This window comes from Hippocampus zosterae, chromosome 7, assembly GCF_025434085.1.
Source record: "Hippocampus zosterae strain Florida chromosome 7, ASM2543408v3, whole genome shotgun sequence".
In the NCBI taxonomy this organism is placed as follows: domain Eukaryota; kingdom Metazoa; phylum Chordata; class Actinopteri; order Syngnathiformes; family Syngnathidae; genus Hippocampus; species Hippocampus zosterae.
In genome coordinates this window covers 3411412-3432390 of record NC_067457.1, presented here as the reverse complement: position 1 = coordinate 3432390, position 20979 = coordinate 3411412, and the positions used below count along the sequence as shown (strand labels likewise).

The 20979-nt window shown below is 45.8% G+C and overlaps 1 protein-coding gene across 4 annotated transcripts; it reads left to right on the top strand.

The window, feature by feature from the left end:
* The first annotated feature begins 653 nt into the window (after positions 1–653).
* On the top strand, positions 654–20970 carry rab11fip3 (RAB11 family interacting protein 3 (class II)). 4 transcript variants are annotated; one of them, XM_052071659.1, is made up of 15 exons: positions 654–3227; positions 6622–6715; positions 7998–8074; positions 10564–10736; positions 13223–13423; positions 14637–14774; positions 15476–15511; positions 15621–15714; positions 15815–16059; positions 16326–16407; positions 16510–16647; positions 16792–16947; positions 17792–17932; positions 18019–18143; positions 18265–20970. In XM_052071659.1, the coding sequence occupies exons 1-14, from the start codon at positions 1731–1733 to the stop codon at positions 18130–18132; spliced, it is 3186 nt and encodes a 1061-aa protein (XP_051927619.1). In that variant the 5' UTR covers positions 654–1730; the 3' UTR covers positions 18133–18143; positions 18265–20970. The 4 variants fall into 4 exon arrangements, with proteins under 4 accessions (XP_051927619.1, XP_051927618.1, XP_051927620.1 ...); XM_052071658.1 differs by having other exon boundaries at positions 18019–20970; XM_052071660.1 differs by lacking the exon at positions 14637–14774 and having other exon boundaries at positions 658–3227; positions 18019–20970.
* Positions 20971–20979: the final 9 nt, after the last annotated feature.

Below are 20979 nucleotides of genomic sequence, written 5' to 3'. Positions count from 1 at the left end.
ATATGGGATCCTTTGTGGAGTCATTTCCTGAATTTTCCATCATGACTTCCATCAGATGACTGGCCGAACAATTAAATGCTTTCCACGAGATGGCTGAAATTACAATTGACCTGTGTAGCTACAAGCCACATGTTGCCTTTCATACCACAGATACCGTGTTAAGCTTTTTGGTCAACTAAAGAAGGTCCAGATTTAAATTTGTGAGTAAATGGAGATGACCTCGTCATGATTTTGGTATATATAATTTGTATGACATTTTTATTTCTAATGTTAAATATGTGCCTTGGCTGGCTAAAGGTTGGGAATCACTTTTAATATGGAAGACTTTAAAAAGTACAACATCCACGCACTGTCATCCAATCGGAGGATCAGTATTGGTTTGCGCCAGGTGGGGGCGCTGTAAAACTATAATTTAAAAAATGATCTGTCTTGTGCATTTTTGTGTCCTATGACTTGGTGGAGTTGGAAGTGTGATTGCAGGAGGTAAAAATGCAAAACTGAACATGTAAATTTTGGAAAACTGAGTATTTGGAAACTGGGAATACCAACCATAATTTTTAAAAATGACATTGCGGAGTTTTGTACGCTTGCGTGAAACGTCAGCATGTGTCTGCGGTGACAGGAGGAGGAGGATGTGGGGGATGACGAAGAGGAAGAAGACGCGGTGGGTAGGGATGCTGATGCGAGAGAGAGATCGTACGTGACAACATCGGCAGGCAAACGATGGAACTTATTCTCGGTATTTAATCGCTGTTTTTTTTTTTTATTTCATCGGAGCACAGTGACATTTTGTACGGAAGTATTTTTGGGTCGAGGAAAGAGCGAAGTCGTCACGGTCTGGGTTGGCCCATATTTTTGAGTTGGATACAGGTGGATTTCCGTAGCAAAGAAATATATATACCATAGACGACGACGACATCCGTAACACTTAAATTGTGACAGAGGATTTGTTTGTTTATGCACTCGCCCAGGACATGGTGGCGGACGGTCTGTTTGGCCTGGTACCGAGCTAATAGGCTAATTTGGGCTAGCTCATCACCTAGCCAATAGCAGTGAAGCGGTAGGATGCTGGAAAGGAGGAGCTAATGTTATTTTTCCCAATTCCTTTCAGGAGAAATCCACGAGAATCCCGTACCAATGGCATTTAAACGCCGGTGTGCACTAATGTTTCTGCCTTGAAATGTTTTGGTAAACCTTACCATGCGCTCATCTTTATAGAGGAGGTAATTTTGCTCACGATGGGATACGATGAGCGAATCGGCTAAGCTAACGTTGACGCAAATACTGTTCGATTCGAGATGCACTGCGTGTTTTTTTTCTGGGTTCGGTGCCGAAGTGTTATTCTCGTCGTTTTTACTAATATCTTGACTTAAACGTTTGATGATTTTTGGGCAGAGACCGTGATTTGGGAAAAGCCATACGTGGACCAGCCATGCCCGAAAAAAGACATCAAGTGAGTCAAACCAGACTAAATATTTGGAAACATTAATATGGTGAAAATTGGGAAAATGCGTTTGATATTCGATCATACGTTTGTTGAATGTGGTTGCCGATCTGTCAAGTTAGAAAAAAAGTACTTATTGACATCTGTATAAAACTTATAATCACGGCAAAAGTTTCCACAAGATGGACGCATTAATATTAAGTTGTACCGCATAACCCTATATAACCTAAGATAAAGTATGACGTGCGAATTTGCTTTGGAGATGAAACACCTGTAGCCAAAATAGATGGAACCCACGGTGGTGTCTAGCCCTTTGGGGCGTGCGCAGTGGGAGTCCGAGCAAGCGTTTCCTCTTGGATTTCTCAGCCTGGACTCAGACAATGGGGGTCTCCTGTGTCAAAACAACTGTGGTGAAACAGGTTTGCATTTTGGCGACCCCGATCTGACATCTCAGCAAAGCAAAATGGACCAAGTCTACCAGGATGCGCCGGTCGAATTGGATAAACTTTTGTATATTTCCGATTATCCCTGTGGAGATTTGTTTTTTGAAGAGTGTCATTCCACTGCTTCTGACACATCGCCTCACACGGAAAGAAACAAGGAACCTGATGACTTCATGCTTTCGTGGCTGTTTTCTCCCAACCTCACTGATGTGGTTGGGAAAAACTTTGTATTTGAGGAGGCCTCTCTTGGAGGCAACAGCACCTTCAATGGACAGACTGAGATAATAACCAACAGTAGCACGACAGTGCCGTCTTCCCAATGTACGTATAATTCTGAATCAAATCCAGCAGATTCACTCATTTCCACAGATCTCCTCTCGGATAAGCAGACTTTTGTCGCCTCTGAGTTAGCGGGCGTGTCACACGGTGTCAGTGAAGGACTGGTAGACCTGTCACAAGAGGAGGCCCTGATACACAACAGGCCAACTTTGTCACGTGAAACTGGAGACAAAGGTTTATTCCCAGATCAAGTGACAGCTCTGCCAGTAAACAGTAGTTTGACCCCACAAGGGCTACCTGAGAACAGCTTTCTACTTAGCCACAGCAGCACACTACTGGCTTGTCCTCAAGGATCTTTATTGGATTTTGAGGGTCCAGAACTTGACGGCGGTCTAACCCTTCATCCCGATAGCCCAGCAGGTGCACAGTCGGATGCAACCGAGGATTCCGACGTTAAACATGCTGCCCAAACGATATGCAGGACCTTAGATCTCCAAGACGAGAGTGACTCACCTCCTGCGATTTCGTCGCAGACAGACTCTCCGGCTGAGGATGTCATCATCAGAGGTGATCTCAGCTGTGGGAGCTTCTCTGTGGAAGGTACACCAAAAGATTTGACGGAAAGCAAAATCTGCACCACGGCCGAGCATCGAGCCAATGATGAAATGGCTTTGGATTTTTGCTCAATCACTGATGGAGTCTGCAGTGAGGGACCGTGGAACTTGAAGCCGCAGGAGGAAGTAAATGATGAAACCGCTCGTGATGCGACGACAGAACCGAGGGAAGAGAAACTAACAATTAACAATCTGCAAGATTTTGATGTTGTGGAGTTGAGCAGTTGCACAGAAAAGACTGGATGGACGATTGATCCAAGTGTGGAGACGGTTGCTCTCTCCAAGATGGTGGGAGATGACTCACTGCCAATGGTTTCCGCTGTCAACGCGAGAGAAGAAGATGCCTCCCCTCTAAAAACTGTATTCGATGCTTTAGACCAGGACGGAGATGGCTTTGTTCGGATTGAGGAGTTTATGGAGTTCGCTACTGCCTATGGTGCTGACCAGGTAAGATGTTTTTCCATGAAGTAACTTGATTCATTTTCTTGGAAGGCTCCATCTTGATGTTGATGTTAAGATAAAGTCAGGTAAGGCCCCAGTGAAAACCCAGGTCCCAAATGCACTGCCTTTTCGCCTTTTTTACCCTTTGACAATTTGAGACCCGCCAAAACCAGCGTTCAAAAATAAGTATTCAGTATCCCCGCGAGCGAGCTCATTGTCGCTAATTGCTTCTACACTAGGGTGTCGCTTGTGTATATTTGCTGCCAACCCCTCCCAATTTCCTTCGCTAAAGAAGCTCAGCGTCACATGACTGAAACCGCCGCGGGATTAGTCTTTCATGCATTCACGAGCCGTTCCAGCGCGAGGATTTGGGTTATCATCTAAACACGTCCGTCAAGCATATTGGTCGCATCGGCCTGGCATTTCCTCCATATGTCAAATAACAAACGCTCGTCTTCTCATTTGCATAGTATTAGCTCTCAGGGGATTATCTCCTGTGAAATGTCTGACGTCGGCCTCCGTGCATGACCCTCAACCATTTACTGCATCCCACATTATGACATAAATACTCTCTAACGAGGGCATCTGGCCCAGTTCACGTCTTCGGCATTCATGGATCACTCCGCTGAGAATTGTGAAGGCTTAAGAGTCAAATATATTTTCCTGACTCGGTTGCAGGCCGCAGGCTGCTCATTATTTTGTGTGAATGTGAATCACAAAGCCGTGCTCGTGTCACATAGTTAGTCAGCTATCGACTCCACCTGTTGTTATGCATGTGAGGACCCGAGGGAAGTGTGTCAATTCTTCCCATAGTTTCCAATCTGGAAACCTGTCAGCTCTGTAACTTCCCGCTTGCTGAAAAATAAGCATTTTCATTTGTCTCTGTCGTGAATAGGCGCTTTAAACCACACAGTGGATAGTCAAATCCTCATTCAAGGGATGTTACACGTCACTGGGTGGTGGAGCACTGCCTGCGTGCCTGATGTTGACACCATATGGTCATGGAGACTTGAATAACCTCCATGCCTAATTAGTTCTGATCCGAGAGATTACAAAATTGACCAGAGTTTGAACGCGGTGCTATTTTAGCCGCCTATTAAAGAAAAAAAAACCAACAACAACACAGAGCAGCCTTTGGAATCGCAGGGATGTTATCAAGCACTTGTGGGATATAAAAAGCCAGTAGGAGTGTTGGCCAAGTAGATGATTGAGTTGAGATCTGATATCAGAATCATTGCCGTAAGCTTACTGGCGGAGGTGACTGTGACTAAAGCCTCCAATTTATGTAAGAGAGATAAACCACCAAGCTTCATTCACATATCGTGATGGTGAAGTGAATGGCTTTGCCCCAGTCGTCCGCTTTTGTTTGACCCGGTTCCTTCTTGCAAATATAGGCAACAGAGTTGTGATTCTTTTCTGTCTCTAGAGCGCTAAAAGTCAGCCTGCCGCTTATGCTGTGCCGCTACGACTGCCGTGGGAAAAAAAAAAAAACGACCAAGTGCGTGCGCGCCGGTGCGGTTTTGAAGGCATTCCAAGCCTTCTTGCTAACCACCACGCTGACTGGTTTTGACCCCAATTGTGCACAAAAGCCACGCCGAGCTGTATTGTGGCGGCAACCCGCATGTCCGTCGACACTCCCAACCCCACTTTTAGCCGCCCTGCCTCCTCTGTGCTTTTTTTTTTTTTTTGCGCTGCCCCTCTAATCCACAATGGAATGTTCACTGACCTGAATTGTGTCTACTATCCATATTTTTTTTTCTCTTCTCTTTTTACCAATCTCTTTGCATGTCTGTCGACCTTGCGATCATTTTATCAGCACTTTGGATGGGAATTATTGTGACATCCTCTCTCACTAAGGCAAACTCTTCCACCAAAAGCGTATTCTTCTGAAAAAGGCATGTGGGGGGTGCGATCAGGCGTGCCCCATCACTGATTAGACAAAAAACCCACATGCTCGGCCGACCAGAAGAGCCGCAAAAACGCCTTTTATAGTGTTTGCGTTTGGGCTTTGCAGTGTCGTAGTGCCGAATATTGCACATGAGAGAAACTATCATTTTGTATATTCCATAAAGTCAATCTCATGTCAGTTCGTCTTGGCCCTGCTGGTCTGTGGTTTTTATTTTGTACCGCCTTCAGAATAGCAATGCTCTTCAGACTGAGTCCTCACGCTGCAATCACACCTCCGCTTTCTCACCCCCCCCCCCCCATGGTGGTGTTTCTGTTTCGAGCCGCAAAGCCCATTTTTCGCCAAAAGTGAAATGCAAAAGATGAGTCGTCGTGGTACTTCAACTTAGGAGTGCGCTAACTCCCTCATTCTCAATTCATCTTCATTTATTTGTCATGGGGCGGCCCGGTAGTCCAGTGGTTAGCACGTGGGCTTCACAGTGCAGAGGTACCGGGTTCGATTCCAGCTCCGGCCTCCCTGTGTGGAGTTTGCATGTTCTCTCCGGGCCTGCGTGGGTTTTCTCCGGGTGCTCCGGTTTCCTCCCACATTCCAAAAATATGCATGGCAGGCTGATTGGACACTCTAAATTGTCCCTCGGTGTGAGTGTGGTGAGTGGTTGTTCGTCTCTGTGTGCCCTGCAATTGGCTGGCAACCGATTCAGGGCGTCCCCCGCCTACTGCCCGAAGACAGCTGGGATGGGCTCCAGCACCCCCCGCGACCCTAGTGAGGATCAAGCGGTTAGGAAGATGAATGAATGAATGATGAATCATTTGTCATGTATGTGATTGCGTGCCACCGCTCAAATTAAGGGAGTCCGAGATCGGCATTGCTGAGTACATCAGCTTGTTTGCAAGAGTAACCCCATACAAAATTAGACCCAACACGATGGTCCGCTACGCACAATAAAAGTGTTCGGAGAGAGCGCGGAAGACTTGCAATTGGACCATAATAAAGGGTTTGTGTCATCTTCTGCACCGCGGACATGTGACAGGTTCTTATTTGTGTGTCGGTTTTGATTGTTTCCTGCAGCTGCCGCAACAAAAATCTTCTCCAAGGCAGCCCCGCCACAAAGTTGGCATTGGCGATGGACCCTGGAGTTTCTGCACATTTTTTTTTTTTTTTTTTACCCAGGACGGATCTGCTCCAATTTCATGTTATTTTTATTCTCCAAGGCGCTGCATCGCCGGAAGCATGTTCTTGTTGCTAGGTTACCGCCTGATGGAATATACAGTATGTAGGTGCCCTTATGTAACCCGTTGAACACTGCTGTGCGGATATTTCTGTGCGCAACCAACTGCTTCTCATGAGCAGCGGGGTTTCTAATCCACCGTATGCAAATGGTTGCACTTTGGACATATCAACATCCTTGTAAAATTTGAATTTCACCCATAAAATGAAACTTGCATAACATCTATTGGTTTATTTTTTTTTTTGACTCTGAATCTTGATCTTCAGGTAAAAGATCTGACCAAGTTTTTGGATCCCAGTGGGCTGGGAGTCATCAGCTTTGAAGACTTCCACCGAGGAATTTCTGCTATCAGCAATGGAGGCGAGTGAACACGCATTTTAGTGGCGTTTTAAAGTTAGCTTGATTTCCTGGAGTTTCGTAAATGTCGCCTGAAGTGAATCAAAGAGAAATGTCAGCACCAGATTGTTGCTGTGCCGCATAAAAGCACTGCTTGCCTCCATCCGCTCACCCATATTGACACCATTAGACACCCCCCACCCCCACCCCCAAAGCTTTCTATCTTGAATAGGTCCGGTTACCCCGAGACATGAATAAGAGATGCGTTTGAAAGCCAGAGCCGCACGAACGTGTGTGCACGTTGGTTTCAACGCTCAACTGAGGGCAGAGAGTCCTGTTCGCCCTCAATAATTTATATGCTCGCCTTCTCTCTCTGTCTCTCTGGGACCTGTGCAGTGTTTTTTTTTAAACTTTATTTATTTTTCTTAATTGTTCGGGTTCTCAGTCATTGCTAGTTGAATGTAAAACTCTCGGGAAGATATGAAACATACAGTATGTCAACACTATTTGCTGTTGATCAGAAAACCGAGCTGGAACGAAATAGGTGGTGAACTGCTCGAAAGTGTGCGACGGCTGTATTTTGTGTATTTTCTTGGCCGTCTCGATCCTGCGGTCACTCCCCGTTGGAAAGCCTTCTCGGCTTTACGACTAATTGTTGATGTGCGCACAACATCCCCTGACCGGGAAGCAAAATCTGCTTTTCAAATATCCTATCCTGTGTCTGAAACTTTGAGTACGGGGCAGGTATTTCTTTTTAATAAAAAGGAAAAGGCCGCAACCTGCAGCTTAAGGAAACGTCTCCTCCCTTGTAGCCGCTCTGGCATGTCTGCAGTCTAATCAAACTCAAATGGCCTGCGGTGTGTGCAAGTATCGGGCAGAAGGAATATCCCGGCAAAGCACTCTTTCTTTTTCACCGGGGCGCATGAAAAGCTTTGTTAGGCTGATACACAAGACTCCATCTCGGGTTGCACCCCTTGTTCTTGGTTATGTTTGGATACAAGTTTACGATTGGCCCTTGTATTGTTTTGCTGGTGTATCTGTCACGGGATACACCGTAGCCCCTGAAATGTGAGTGTAAATGTTACATAATGAGATCGAATACACCCCTCACTATTATCCCAAACTCTGCTCTAATCATTTTTTTAAAGTAAAAGGCGACTTTGACTATTTACCCTCCTTGTCCTTCACGAATGCTATTTGTACGTACGCACCCATTACTCCTCTCCCCCGTGTTTGCAGAGCTTCCTTTGCACAGTGATGTCATGTTTACACACACGAAACACGTCTTCCCTGTCCTTATCTGCAGGTCCCGAGCCGCAGCTGTACAGGGCAAACTACAGTCCGGGCGACGGAGCTGTCGGGTGTCCAGAGGAATATGACGAGGTGGGACGCTGCACACAAAAGGTCGCGTTTTGCAGCGACTTCCTGTCATCGCTCGCGGTAGCTCCGAGTTGACCTCTCGGTGCACTCTCACTCTTGCCGCCGCAACCGACCCGAGCTATCGTTACCGCTCTGAGAATATTCCACCGACCGAACAACCCGTTTTGGCTGACGTTGAGTAGCATCTGGCAGGCTGAGCTTGATAAGATTCTTTGACAAATATTGAACTGGGCGTATCACGAGTATGGGCTGTTTTTGTACTTGTGGTTTGCATATCTGACATTCTTGTGCACCGCGCCAAATTTGTATATTTAAGCATCGTATTGTTTGCGGGCGTCTGCAAAAAAAACGTAACCGTTTTCTGCCGCCGTGTGCATTTTTGAACAATGGAGTGTCATGATGAGTGTTGCTTTAACCTCCTGGCGGCCCAAGTGCCCCGCTTGGTTTCTTAGAACACGGCTGCTTCAGATGTGCTGGTGCAGACAAGAAATCATTCGGGAGAGTAGATTTAAAGTCAACTTTGTGTTGCGCAGAGTATGTAATTTATGTTAGCTATACGGTATCATAGCTACACATAATTCAGGGTCTACTGTGAATGTAAAGTCACATTTTGCAATTATCGGAGTGCCCTCACTTGGTGTGGCGTAGAAGTGCAGTCCGGCGTATGCGCAGAGCGGACATCGGGGGGTTCTGTCGACCGGATTACACAAAAAAAACACTTTGCAAAATGTCAAGAATATTTGTGGAGGGGCGGCTGGAAAATTCATTGGCAGGATCCAAAGGTGTCCTCAATATTGGCAGAGATTTTCCACAGTTTTAAAATACTCTTCTAATAAATTGCAATCGCAATATAGCGGGGAAAATAAATACCGGTATATGTTGCGCATTCATTCACCTTCCGAGCCGCTTGATCCTCATTAGGGTCGCGGGGGGGTGCTGGAGCCTATCCCAGCTGTCTCCGGGCAGTAGGCGGGGGACACCCTGAATCGGTTGCCAGCCAATCGCAGGGCACACAGAGACGAACAACCAACCACGCTCACACTCACACCTAGGGACAATTTTTAGAGTGTTCAATCAGCCTGCCACGCATGTTTTCGGAATGTGGGAGGAAACCGGAGCACCCGGAGAAAACCCACGCAGGCCCGGGGAGAACATGCAAGCTCCACACAGGGAGGCCGGAGCTGGAATCGAACCCGGTACCTCTGCACTGTGAAGCCCACGTGCTAACCACTGGACTACCGGGCTGCCCGCAATCGCAATATAGCGGGGAAAATAAATACCGGTATATGTTGCGCAGTTAATGCAAATATTGAGCCACTGTTAATGTGATGAAGCCAAAGGCAATAGCTGTACCTGCGGGTGTGACTGGTGGCTGCGAGCAATGTTTGTTTGCATCTTATTGAAGTAGTCCCCCCACCCCCCCACCCCTCTCCATGTGTCCACAGGCTTGTTTTTCCACTCAGAAAAGGGTGCCCCCTCAATGGTCGCACTGTTCTGCCACCGTTTGCTTTCAAAACAAGCGAAGTGATGCTGAGCGGCACAAGGCCCCTCTCCACCCAGTTATTCCTACACCTCACATTTCCCTCGGTTTTTATGAAACACCTTTTAAAACCACGCCCCCAAAACTTAAAAAAAAAAAAAGAGGAAAAAATCACTCAAGCTACCAAACAGTCCCCAGTTGTTCATCTCTAATGCAGACACACGACAAGAGCAGTTATGCAACGCTTTCCACGATGTGCACTTTGAGATATTGCGGAATCGCCCCGTCCCTAATTAAAGATTACGTCGTCGCCATGCCGTTTTATCTCGCCGCCGGTCGGGGAAACATTACAGCCGACTCACTTTTAGACTTTGGTCTCCACCCCCTGTGTGACCACCCAGCGGAACCGAACGTGTGTACGGGACTTTCCATTTTTCAAAGCAGCTCTGTCTCGGCGTGAGGGTGGACGTTAAGGAAGCGTTTTAGGATGCGCTGGTGGCAGGCCAGCTTTCCTGTCTGTGAATGGTTTGGGACATGGTGGGTAGAACTTCTTCCCCGGCTTCTCTTGACGCGTCGTTCTGCCCGGTACGCCTTCCATTGTGACTCACCTGTCTTGAATCCATTGTTGCTTTACAGCCAGGACACAATTTGGTGTCGAGACGCTTCAAATCCAGTCTCTCGCTTTTTATAATAAGCTTGTTTTGTTGAAAGCTTCGAGGCGTTTTGCTTCTACACGCCGTTTTGAAAAGCAGCAGACTGCCTCTGAAGTCTGCTCACGGTGTGTCGTTTGTTTTGCTCGGTTCTTTTATTCCGCAGTCTTTCTGAACTTTTTCACCTGTCGTCATTTGCTGCTGAAATTGTCCTGACAATTTAATGCCAATCCGCATCAACTAAGTTGGTTTATAGTTGTCGGAGTAGTTGGACAAGTATTTGTTTTCATTTAGAAAGGTTCCGATCTCTGCGTGCAGTGAGTTTTTGTTGTTGTTGAAAAGGAGTCTTTGTGTGACTGCAGCAAAATGAGGTGACGGACAGCGCGTACCTGGGTTCCGAGAGCACGTACAGCGAATGCGAGACATTCACGGACGAGGACACCGGTGCCCTCGTGCCCCCGGAAATGCACGAGGATGTGGACACGGACAGCGGGATCGAGGCTGCACTTCATGACCCCGAAGAGGCCATCAATAGGTTGGTGGAATGGCACACGCAACTTCCTTTCTCTGCTTGTTACATTTTTGGAAATTATTAAAAAAAAAAATAAATTATGTCATCTGCACAAACGTGTGGAAACTGCGACAAACGTTCAGCTAAAGCAGCGTTTCCGATGATGGATGAATGAAGATATTTGTCGTGAATCAATACAAGTGGCTAATTTCCCCACGGCACACTTGACCTTTGAGCCAAAGGTTAAGCTTAGCCAGCTCACTGACCCTTCACGTTGGTCATGTGATGTCAGTGCCAGCGCCAGATAAGTGACTGTCGGGAGTTCTACTCGGGTCAGCAGACGGGCGGGTTAATTGGCAGCATAGCTTAGTATTCTTGTGCGGTTACTGGAGGCCCATCTGTGTTTTCCTCGAAGAGCCGGCAAAAAAAAAAAAATGGAACACACGAGCACACGACTGTGCACTGCTGGAATGTTGACTGTTGATGTTTCAGGATAGCCGAAACTTTGCCACTTTGCTGAGATAACTTGAGATGGAAGACCTTGAACCACAGCCACTTCTGTTCAAACAAATCTACTATGTTGTCATTCCTTTTGGGTGGGAAAAGATGGAAAGGATTGCAGTACCGACACCAAAAAAGATTTTCTTTTGGCTGAGAAAATTTAAAGTGACAGATGCATTTTCATTCAACATTTTTTTTCCCCTGGATATCTTATTCCAAAATGTTCTTGTCACTAGTTTTGATCGTGTTTAGGGCAAATGCCAAGTGCTGACTTTGTGATCTGCCCCGGCCTCCTTGATGACCGCATTTGGCCTTCCCCTTCCAGCCTTGAATTCCAGGAAGTGTTGAGCTCAGCTCTTTTGTTGTTTTCCCCCAAAATGCCTTTTTTTTTCTTCTTTCTTTCTCTTGGAGTAAGCCGATTTTTCTCCATTGCCCATTCACGCCGTCTCACTGACAGGAACACTGTTCCAATGTTCTGATGTCACCTGCTCTCGCTCTTTCCTTTATCCTTGCCAAACGTTGAACCTCATTTCTTGTATGAAAATCACTTCCCGGTCGATTAATTTCTGGCATTTTCCAGCTTCTGGTTTTGCTACCCGATCAAGTTAGCATGGCTAGCTCTGTAGCCTTGGACTGAAATGATGCTACTATGGTCTGGGTAAGGGATTTAAGACTGTAGCAGGATTACCCCCCCCCCCCCCCAACCCCAACCCTTCTCTGTCCAAGTGCTGTCCCCACACACATTTGGCTCTCGGACAGTCAGCTGGACCGTCTGATGGCTGTTGCTTAGCCTCAAATCTGATTAACCCACTCACAGTCAGCCCTGATTCAGTCTGCCGCTAAGCACAGACGCTACATTGCACCCTTTACACGGCAGCTTTGGCTCTTTGGAGTCTTGGGTTTTGTTTGAAGTTCAACCGTAAGATTTCAGGATTCCACTCTGGTTGGCTGGGGTTTTAACCCCAGTTGCTCCGAGGCTCTCACGCCAGAGCATCGGCGGGCGTTTAGCGATGCGTTCTCTTTCCTCACCGGCACTCTGCGCGAGGGACCTCAATTTGGGGACATGCACCAAGAGCCTGGGTAAAGGGTAAGTGGCTGGTACATTGGTGTTGTTACAGTTTAACCAGTTCATGTTTATTCAGAGCAGAGAGTTTTATTTGTAAACCTTAACCCATGCATCTTGGTGTTAACGTGGTTTCAGATAGCAAAACCACTTGTGTTGCGAACAAGCCAAATGCTGCCTTGTATTTGTGTGCTGAGAGCGCGAGCTTTTTCTGCTGATTGGCACATCCTCATCCTGAGTGCACGAGGCTCTCGACGTATCCCGTCGGAAAACAGGAAGAGTCATCTTTCCAGCTTGCAAAAATAAGATCAGTGGGTTTATTTTCTGAATGGTGCGGAGGTGCTACGACAGTTCTACACGGCAGTCATCGAATCAATCCTGTGTTCTTCCATCACGGTTTGGTTTGGGGCCGCCACAAAAAAGGACAAAATCCGACTTCAACGGACAGTTAGGACGGCAGAAAAAATCGTTGGCACCGCCCTACCCACTCTTGAGGACTTGCACACTGCAAGAATCAAGACAAGGGCACGGAAAATCCTCCTGGATTCCTCGCACCCTGCCCACCACCTTTTTCAGCCACTCCCCTCAGGCAGACGCTACAGATCCATGCGCACCAAATCCAGTAGACACTTAAACAGCTTCTTCCCTCTAGCCATTAACTCCTTAAACAGTCACTGACATAGTCACTCTTCTTGCACCACAAAACTACTACTACTGGTTACTCTAAAATGGTTCAAAGATTTTGTTGTTTACGATGATACTAGTGCAGCGTGTTATACCGGAGACAAATTCCTTGTGTGTTCTACATACTTGGCCAATAAAGATGATTCTGATTCTGATTCTGATTAAATCGCCAGGCGTCAAATGGTTTTTCTGTTGGGCTTTGTACATGCACCTTGTTTGAATTTTTTTAAGTGTTGTTTTGTCTCCCCTCCCCGCCCCAAAGGTTCTCACTCAACTCGGAGCTGCACAACCCCTCCCCGGTGGCGGTCATCGGCGGCGAGGAGGAGCATTTTGAAGATTTCGGCGAGAGCAATACGTCAGAGCTGCTGCTGGAAAGTGCAGAGGAGGGCGCCGATATCGCCGTTGACTGCCCTCTGGCGCAGAGCCCTCAGCAGATCGATGTCTCCGCTCTGCTCTCTCCGAGGTATGCTCCTTATTTATTCATGACATCATTTTCCAATACGGTCATCATTGTGGTATTTCCCCAAAGGAAGAGTGACTGTAATATGTTGCAGACTGTTCAACCAGTCCTGCAAATATTACATACAGATAATAAAGACAAACACAAGCATGGGTTATTTAACCCTTTCATGCACCCTGTAACCTGATAACATGATAAGCTGTCCACCGTAGGAACCGCCGTCCCCGAAAGGGTTAGTTGCTCAAATAAGCAATTTCACATCGTACATAGTATCCATTCAATGTGAGCACTAAAGTTTTCCCACCCCTGATTTCCAGACTCTGAGGTCAAAACGCGATAAGATATCTGCAGGCGTCCTTTCCAACACCGTCTCTCCTTTTCTCGCGAAGGGCACGGTAAATAAAGATAGATACTACGCGGTTCATTCCTCTTGTCTCATTCCAAATTTATTGACACACGTCTCGATCCAACGAGGGACTGCCCTCCCCCAGCGTTTCTTCTCTCCACTCTATTTCCCACCATCACGTAGGTAGATAATCTTGTATCATGTTTTGGTCATTCTCACGTGAATAAGTCACACGTTTCTCAAAAAAAAAAAAAATTAAGGTTACATTGCATACAGAAAATGTTGCTCAGTTTCCAGAAAATGATACTGCGTCCCACAGACTTCACCCACTCGGTGTGAATGCGTCATACTCAGCAGTGGCAGCCTACACGCGCGCACACACACACACACACATATTTGCCTTCACGTTATGAGTGTGTTTGACAACTTTGTAAATTTGCCTCACTTCCTCTCAGAACGACGCGAGCATGTCGCTGAGATAAAAATGGCTCAGGGTACCAACGTGTACGACCATCAAGTGACACCTTGACTGGCGTTCATTTTGACGCAGCGTTTGTGCCTCAGCGAGCAAAAACCTGTGCCAGGTTGGTTCCATAATGGAAGAGCTGACAAGGAGCCATTCACGTTCAAATCCGAGTGTCGCAAAAGAGCTCTGAGCTCAAGTAGCAAGAGTAAGTGTTACCTACGTGCAGGGGAATGCCTTGTCCAACTGAGAACGTTTCCTTACACTTTGCAAGTTCTCAAGGGAGCCCCTCCCACTTCATACCTCCGACGTACCTCATGGGTCTTTTCCCACCTTGATGGCACCTCCTGCTTGTCTGTCACTCACCACTTCTTGTTCTCGCCCTCTTCCTTCCCTCCTTCTTGCAGCGCACCCGCTCCTCTCCCCGACTGCTTTCAGAGCTTCCTCAAGGAGGAGGCGCTGGACTTTTTCTGTAGCCAATGTCACAAACAAATAAGTCGCCTGGAGGACCTCTCCACCCGCCTCAATTTCCTAGAGATGACTAGGTAACGCACGTCTGCTCTGCGGCGCCGCGTGCGGTGTTGCAGTGGTGTGTTAGCTGACGCGCGTCGCTGTCACGTTGTGCATGTCGTGTATAGCATAAATGAGACATGTTTTGGAGGAACGAGTCTACTCTTCAAAAGGAACGTGCATTAGAAATTTCAACTTAAGAGGACGTTTTAAGTTTATAGTGCATTTCAGATTCACCCTGAAATTTTTGTTCCCTCCCGCTTAATATTTTTGAGTTACACGGTCACTCTTTGAATAAAGCGTTTCAAAAGAGCTGTTGATTAGAAAAGACTCGCTGATCCGGGATTACTGGCAAGTAGCAGAGTTACGGTAACCCTGAAATCCCATTTGATTTGCCTTCAGTGTTCAAATGGTGAAAGGGGGGAGCACGATGACCGAAGAACATATCATGGTTGCGCTTTGCTCATGAGCGAGCTTATCGTTTGATGGTGAAGAAAAAAAAAATAAGCCGAGATCAGCACTTTTTAGATTCACTCTGCTTCCACGGGTTGTTTGGTTGTCTGTATTTTGCTTCTACGATTTTGACCGTAATCGTTGTAGAATTCGTCAAGGCCCCTTTCGCTCCACTAGCAGAGCAGGGATGGCACTGATAACAGCTAACAGGAGATGGTGTCTCCTTCCTCTATCAGTCTTCTCTTCCTGACCGCTTTCCTGTTGTTTTTTTCTTCCAATCTAGTGCTGGCAAAAGACTGTCCAGCAAGAAGGTGGCAAGGTAAGCCGAAGCTGCACATCGTTTTGTTTTTCAATTCATGAAATAATAAGCATTTGAAGTCCCGCATAGGCGTGATGCTAAGCTCTGTTTTGCCCCTTTACACATTTAGACATCTTCTGCAGAACAGCTCAATAACGCTGGACACGGTGAGCGACCTCACCCGTGACATCCTGGAGCTGGCTGACAATGACATCACAGACAAGGTGAGCCGTCACACATTAGCTTCATGTTGTCGTCGAAAAAGAAGCGTTCGCACCGAATTTGAAAGTTCCGCTCATCGTTTGCGTTGAACCCCCTTGGCAGATGCTACTACTCGAGCGTCGCGTGGCAGAGCTGGAGAAGGAGTCGGAAACTTCGGGCGAGCAGCACGCGCGCCTGCGGCAGGAGAACCTTCAGCTGGTGCACCGCGCCAACGCCTATGAGGAGCAGCTGAAGGAGCAGGAGCTGCTCGCCGACGAGCAGCTGCAGCACGAGATCCGGCGCCACAAGGAGGCTCTGAGCAAGCTGGAGAGGGAGAGAGGACTGGAGATGGAAAACCTGCAGTCCAGGTACATTCTGGTTCCGATCTAATCCTCCTCTAAATACCACCGCTGTCACGTCGCAATTATGAAAGCATCAGAACTATACAACTATGCAATTTAGCAGCGCACTAATTTAGCAACTACAAAATGTTTCGCGTGTTGTCCAGGTTACAGCCAGGAAGTGAAACAGGTGGCTCTATACTGCCACCGTGTGGCAATATAGAGCCACCCAATTTCAGTGCTGACATGAGGGGAGTATCGACATCGTAGTCTTGTTTATGTTTTCTCCCTAGAATGCAGCAGCTTGATGAGGAGAATAGCGAACTGAGGTCCTGTGTTCCTTGTCTACGAGCAAACATCGAGAGGTTAGAGGAGGTCAGTGTAACGGCTCCTTCTTATTCCCACCGCAGTCAGTCGAAACCATCCCGGTTAATGTTTGCCTTCCTTTTTTTCTTTTGTACTTTTTTTTTTTTCCAGGAGAAACTGAAGCTCGAAGACGAGGTAGACATCATGACCGTCAAGTGGCAGGATGAGATGGAGACCCGGCAGAAGATGGCCGACAAGCTGAGCCATGAACGCCATCAGAACCAAAAGGAGAAGGAGAGCACGCAGGAGGTGGGCCTGCTTTCTCGGCTCGTTCAATTGAGGCATTGCATTTTGATGACAATACACTTTTAATTTGTGTTTGCTGGGTTTAGTGACCAAGCCAGTGTAAGTAGCAACAATTTTACAAATGCTCTCTCCCTTTGTCTCCCGCAGCTAATTGAAGACCTGCGAAAGCAGCTGGAGCACTTGCAATTGTACAAATTGGAGGCGGAAGCAAAACGGGGCCGCTCGCTCAGCGCCGGGCTGCAGGAGTATCAAACTCGCACCCGAGAAGCGGAACTGGAGCAAGAGATCAAACGACTCAAACAGGTAGAAGATTCGGACTTGCGCATAGCGCGCGTTGGCATCGCTCCATGATCAACTAGGGTACTGACTTGCGGACAAATCCCAGTTACGGAACTATGTTTAAACGAAGGAGCTGTACTGTGAAATATGTCAGGTGCACATTCAAATGAATGCTGGTGTATATTCAACGGGTATTTTTGAGCAATACGTTTTCTAAGATTAAGATTAAGATTAAGAAAACCTTTATTAGTCTCGCAATGGAGAAATTCCAGATTCACAGCAGCAAAGTTATGAAAGGAAGAAGTAGAACAACAAAAAAATAGGAGCTGCTGGAAAGGCAGCCACTCTCGCGGCGCCATTTTGAAGTCAAAATAACAAAAAAATAACACAAGACAACACATAGGACAGACACAGTCGTGCAATCTTCACCACTTTTCTGCATACACTTTGTTGTCTGAAGCAGTTATAGATGAAAGAGGAGAGGTTCAAAGTGTCCTTTCACCAGTGGATCAGAGACATCATGCTGAAAAATGTGCACACGTCTGCTACAAGCAAAGTTTTGAAAGCAAACACGAAGCTGTAGCGTCCATTGACGAAAAGAGATTAGTTCACTTCTCCTGTCCCACATAATCCGCTTCAAACTCCAAGCCGCGACTCCCAGCTCCAAATCCGCATTTTCCTAACTTCTATTGAAGCGGAACACGACTTAGTGACAATGGGAGGATGCACATCTGAGATTGATAGTTCAGAGCTACGTCTCGAGTACACTGACCTTTCATATATCCCCGACTCATTGCGCGTGCAGTTGTTTTTTTTCTTCCTGTGCCATTGCCGCGATTCACAGTCAACGTGTGGACTTCCTCTGCAGGACAACCGCAGCTTGAAGGAGCAGAACGATGAGCTGAACGGGCAGATCATCAACCTCAGCATCCAGGGAGCCAAGAGCCTGATGTCTGCTTCCTTTTCCGACTCCCTGGCAGCCGAGATCAACTCTGTGTCCCGCTCTGAGGTGATTCATTCGAAATTTTAGAGCACAGGCGCACACCCTTTTACTATTTTTTTTAAGCTTCTGATCATTCTTTATCTGTATCACAGTTGATGGAGGCCGTCCATAAACAGGAGGAGATCAACTACAGACTCCAGGACTACATTGATAAAATAATCGTGGCCATCATGGAGTCCAACCCCTCTATCCTTGAGGTCAAATAATCACCATCTGGGTATGAGGGGGGGAAAAAGCCACACAGTGACCTCATCATCCAAAATAACAAGTAATCTGATGTAAAAATAGAAGATTATTATATTTGTGCGTGTGTGTGTGTGTGTGTGTCTGCGCATCAGGCGCTCCTCAGGTTCTGGTGACTTCCATTTATTTTGGTCAGAGGAACCCGAGCCCGGATGAATGCAGGCGTGAAACTTAAATCAACCTGCCCCCCCTCTCTCCCCCGTCATCCTTTAAGTTTTGACCTCAAAAGGAAGGACAAGGCAATTAATTACCTTGAAGGCCTTAAACTCAGAGGAGATGAAACGTATCCTGCTAGTTCGCCTCAGTTGCAACTGGAAGCGTCAGGATTAGGACCACCGTCTCTTGAACCATGCTGCTGACTCATGGGATGAAGCACTGGTCAGCTTGCTGTGGACTTTTTTGGGGGTCAACCCACGTGAAGGACATTTCTATGCCGGAGGGGTTTCTGCTTTTTTGTGTGTAATTTGACTTTTTTTTTTTAAATGAAGGACCTCATTGAGTAATGAATTGCATCTTTTGTTTGTTTTATTTTTGTTTGGCTTTTTTTTTTTTGTATGATGAACAAGGGGCCTGGCATTCAGGTGGGCTTCACGGTGCAAAGGAATTAATCATTCTTATAAGATGCTTCCCAACATTTTATTGAGCCAAAGCATTATTTTGGACATCACAAAAATCTCACAACACAACACTAAACAAAAAAAAAGTTACAAATTAATTCTATAGTAACTAATTTTCAGGCCAATTCAATGAAAATTGAGAATTTCCAGCAGTGGTTGGGAATCAATGTAGAATTGAGAAAGAAAGGATTAAAAAAAACCAGCCTCCACCTGATTCCAGTGTTCTTGCTGAGAGAAAGTGTTTTTTTGTTTGTTTGAGTTCTTGTCAATGAAACTGAGACTGAAAAGATTAACTGCTTACATGTGAAGAGTATGCAAAACCGTTGGAGCATTGATTCGTATAAATGCTCAAACGGTTTTTATATTCGAGTCTAATGGTTGCACTTTGCACTAAATTGTGTTTTGTTTTTATTCCAATGGAAGGGATCAAAATGTAAAATGTTTGCGGAGATTTAAAGCACGCTCAGGTGTGGGCTCATGCAATGACCAACCTACGAGGCAATCATAACTGCCACATTTAATCGAAAAAGACTTGGCTCATGGCAGGTTTTACGGCACCGGATGGATTTGGCAGACTTGTCCCGGATGACATACAGAGCAAACCTTGAATCCTAATCTCGCTTACTTTTTCTTCAACCCACGTTGCACACGGATGCTCCACTCGTCTGGACTTTGGAGGACAAATGAAGATCTAAATTTCAGATCTTGCTGGGTTGAAAAGAAAAAAAAAACTGTCCAGCTTTGCTTTCCTCACAAAACGGTCTCATGCTCACGTTGTCACTCACAACGCTTCACCTGCCACTCCTCGGAATATGGCCTTGTATGTAAATGACTTGTAAAGTTTTTTTCTACGCTCATTCTGGATTGTAGGTATTTTTTTAGTCCGAGGGAAACGACAACAACAACAAAACATTTATTGTCTCATCTCAAGTGAGAAAAATGCTGATGCTGCCTCTATTCCTTTCTAGCATGTAGCGTGTACAGAACGTTTACTCTTATTTGGAATCTCACAGATATTTATTCAATATGCGACACAAAGGCAACACTTGTCATCTATTCTGCAATGTTTTTTTTTTTTTTTTTGTTTTGAGGCGAATGTTGAATTCATGGTGACGAGTAATGTGCATATCATCTCAGTGCGTGTGTAGTAATTTGCTGCAAGAGGTCGTTAGTCGAGGTACTCTTCTATATATTGTCGTGGCCGCTCGAGGGTTTTTTCTTATAGATATACAGCTCGTAGAGTCGTCTTCCCGTTTTGGAGTCAGGTACCGCACGGAAACACTGATTTTCATTGTATACTATTCAGGCTACTGACAGTACACGTTTTCTCACTTTGAGCGCGATTGGAGCTTTTCCCTCACGTGATTCATCACAGCGGTGGTTGTCAAAGTGTTGTCAATCACTTTGAGAATTGCAGTGACGCAGAATCATTCAAGCTTTAGAAATGGGATGATGCCAACGGGCTAGGCGACAACAAAAGTGATTGTTGGAGTGCTATTAAGTCAGACAGTGACATGCAACAGTTCCTTTTTTTTATGCAGAGATGATTGCACTTTAACCACATTTTTTTAAACCAAATATCTGCTAATGTAACCCCAGTTCATCTGATTCAGAGAGACAGAAAATTAATAAAAAGAAAATCACTCTTCTAGTCTAAAACACTGTGCCCGTTTTTCAAAGATTGCCTCGAAACAAACCTGATAGGAAAAGCACTGACCACACCACAGCGATGTTGTTGGTGAAACCTTTGCTGTATATATGAATTGTAATTTTTGAGGATTTTACTCCACACTCACTTCCAGTGTCCAAAGAAAATTGCAGGCACCACCCTCACTACATGTGTAGTGCATGATTTGCCATTTGTTGTCTGACATGGGAAGATGAAACATTGTAGAAAGACAAAATTGTAAAACTTATTCATATTTTGGGAAATAAATGTATAAATTATAACAGTATTGGTTAAAACAATGTTTTATTTTTATGTTTGGACTATCCCCTGTACATCAAATTACTTGGAGTACATATAAACTGCTCAAGAAAATCAAGGGAACACTTAGTTACATTGTGCTGTTGAAGTAATCCCTTTATTTTTTTTGAACAGTATACTTTCAGTCATTGTAAAAAAAGAAATTATAAAAGTAAACAGTGGGATTACGAGTAGGAAAATAAAAGGAATAAAATTAATATCTGTGT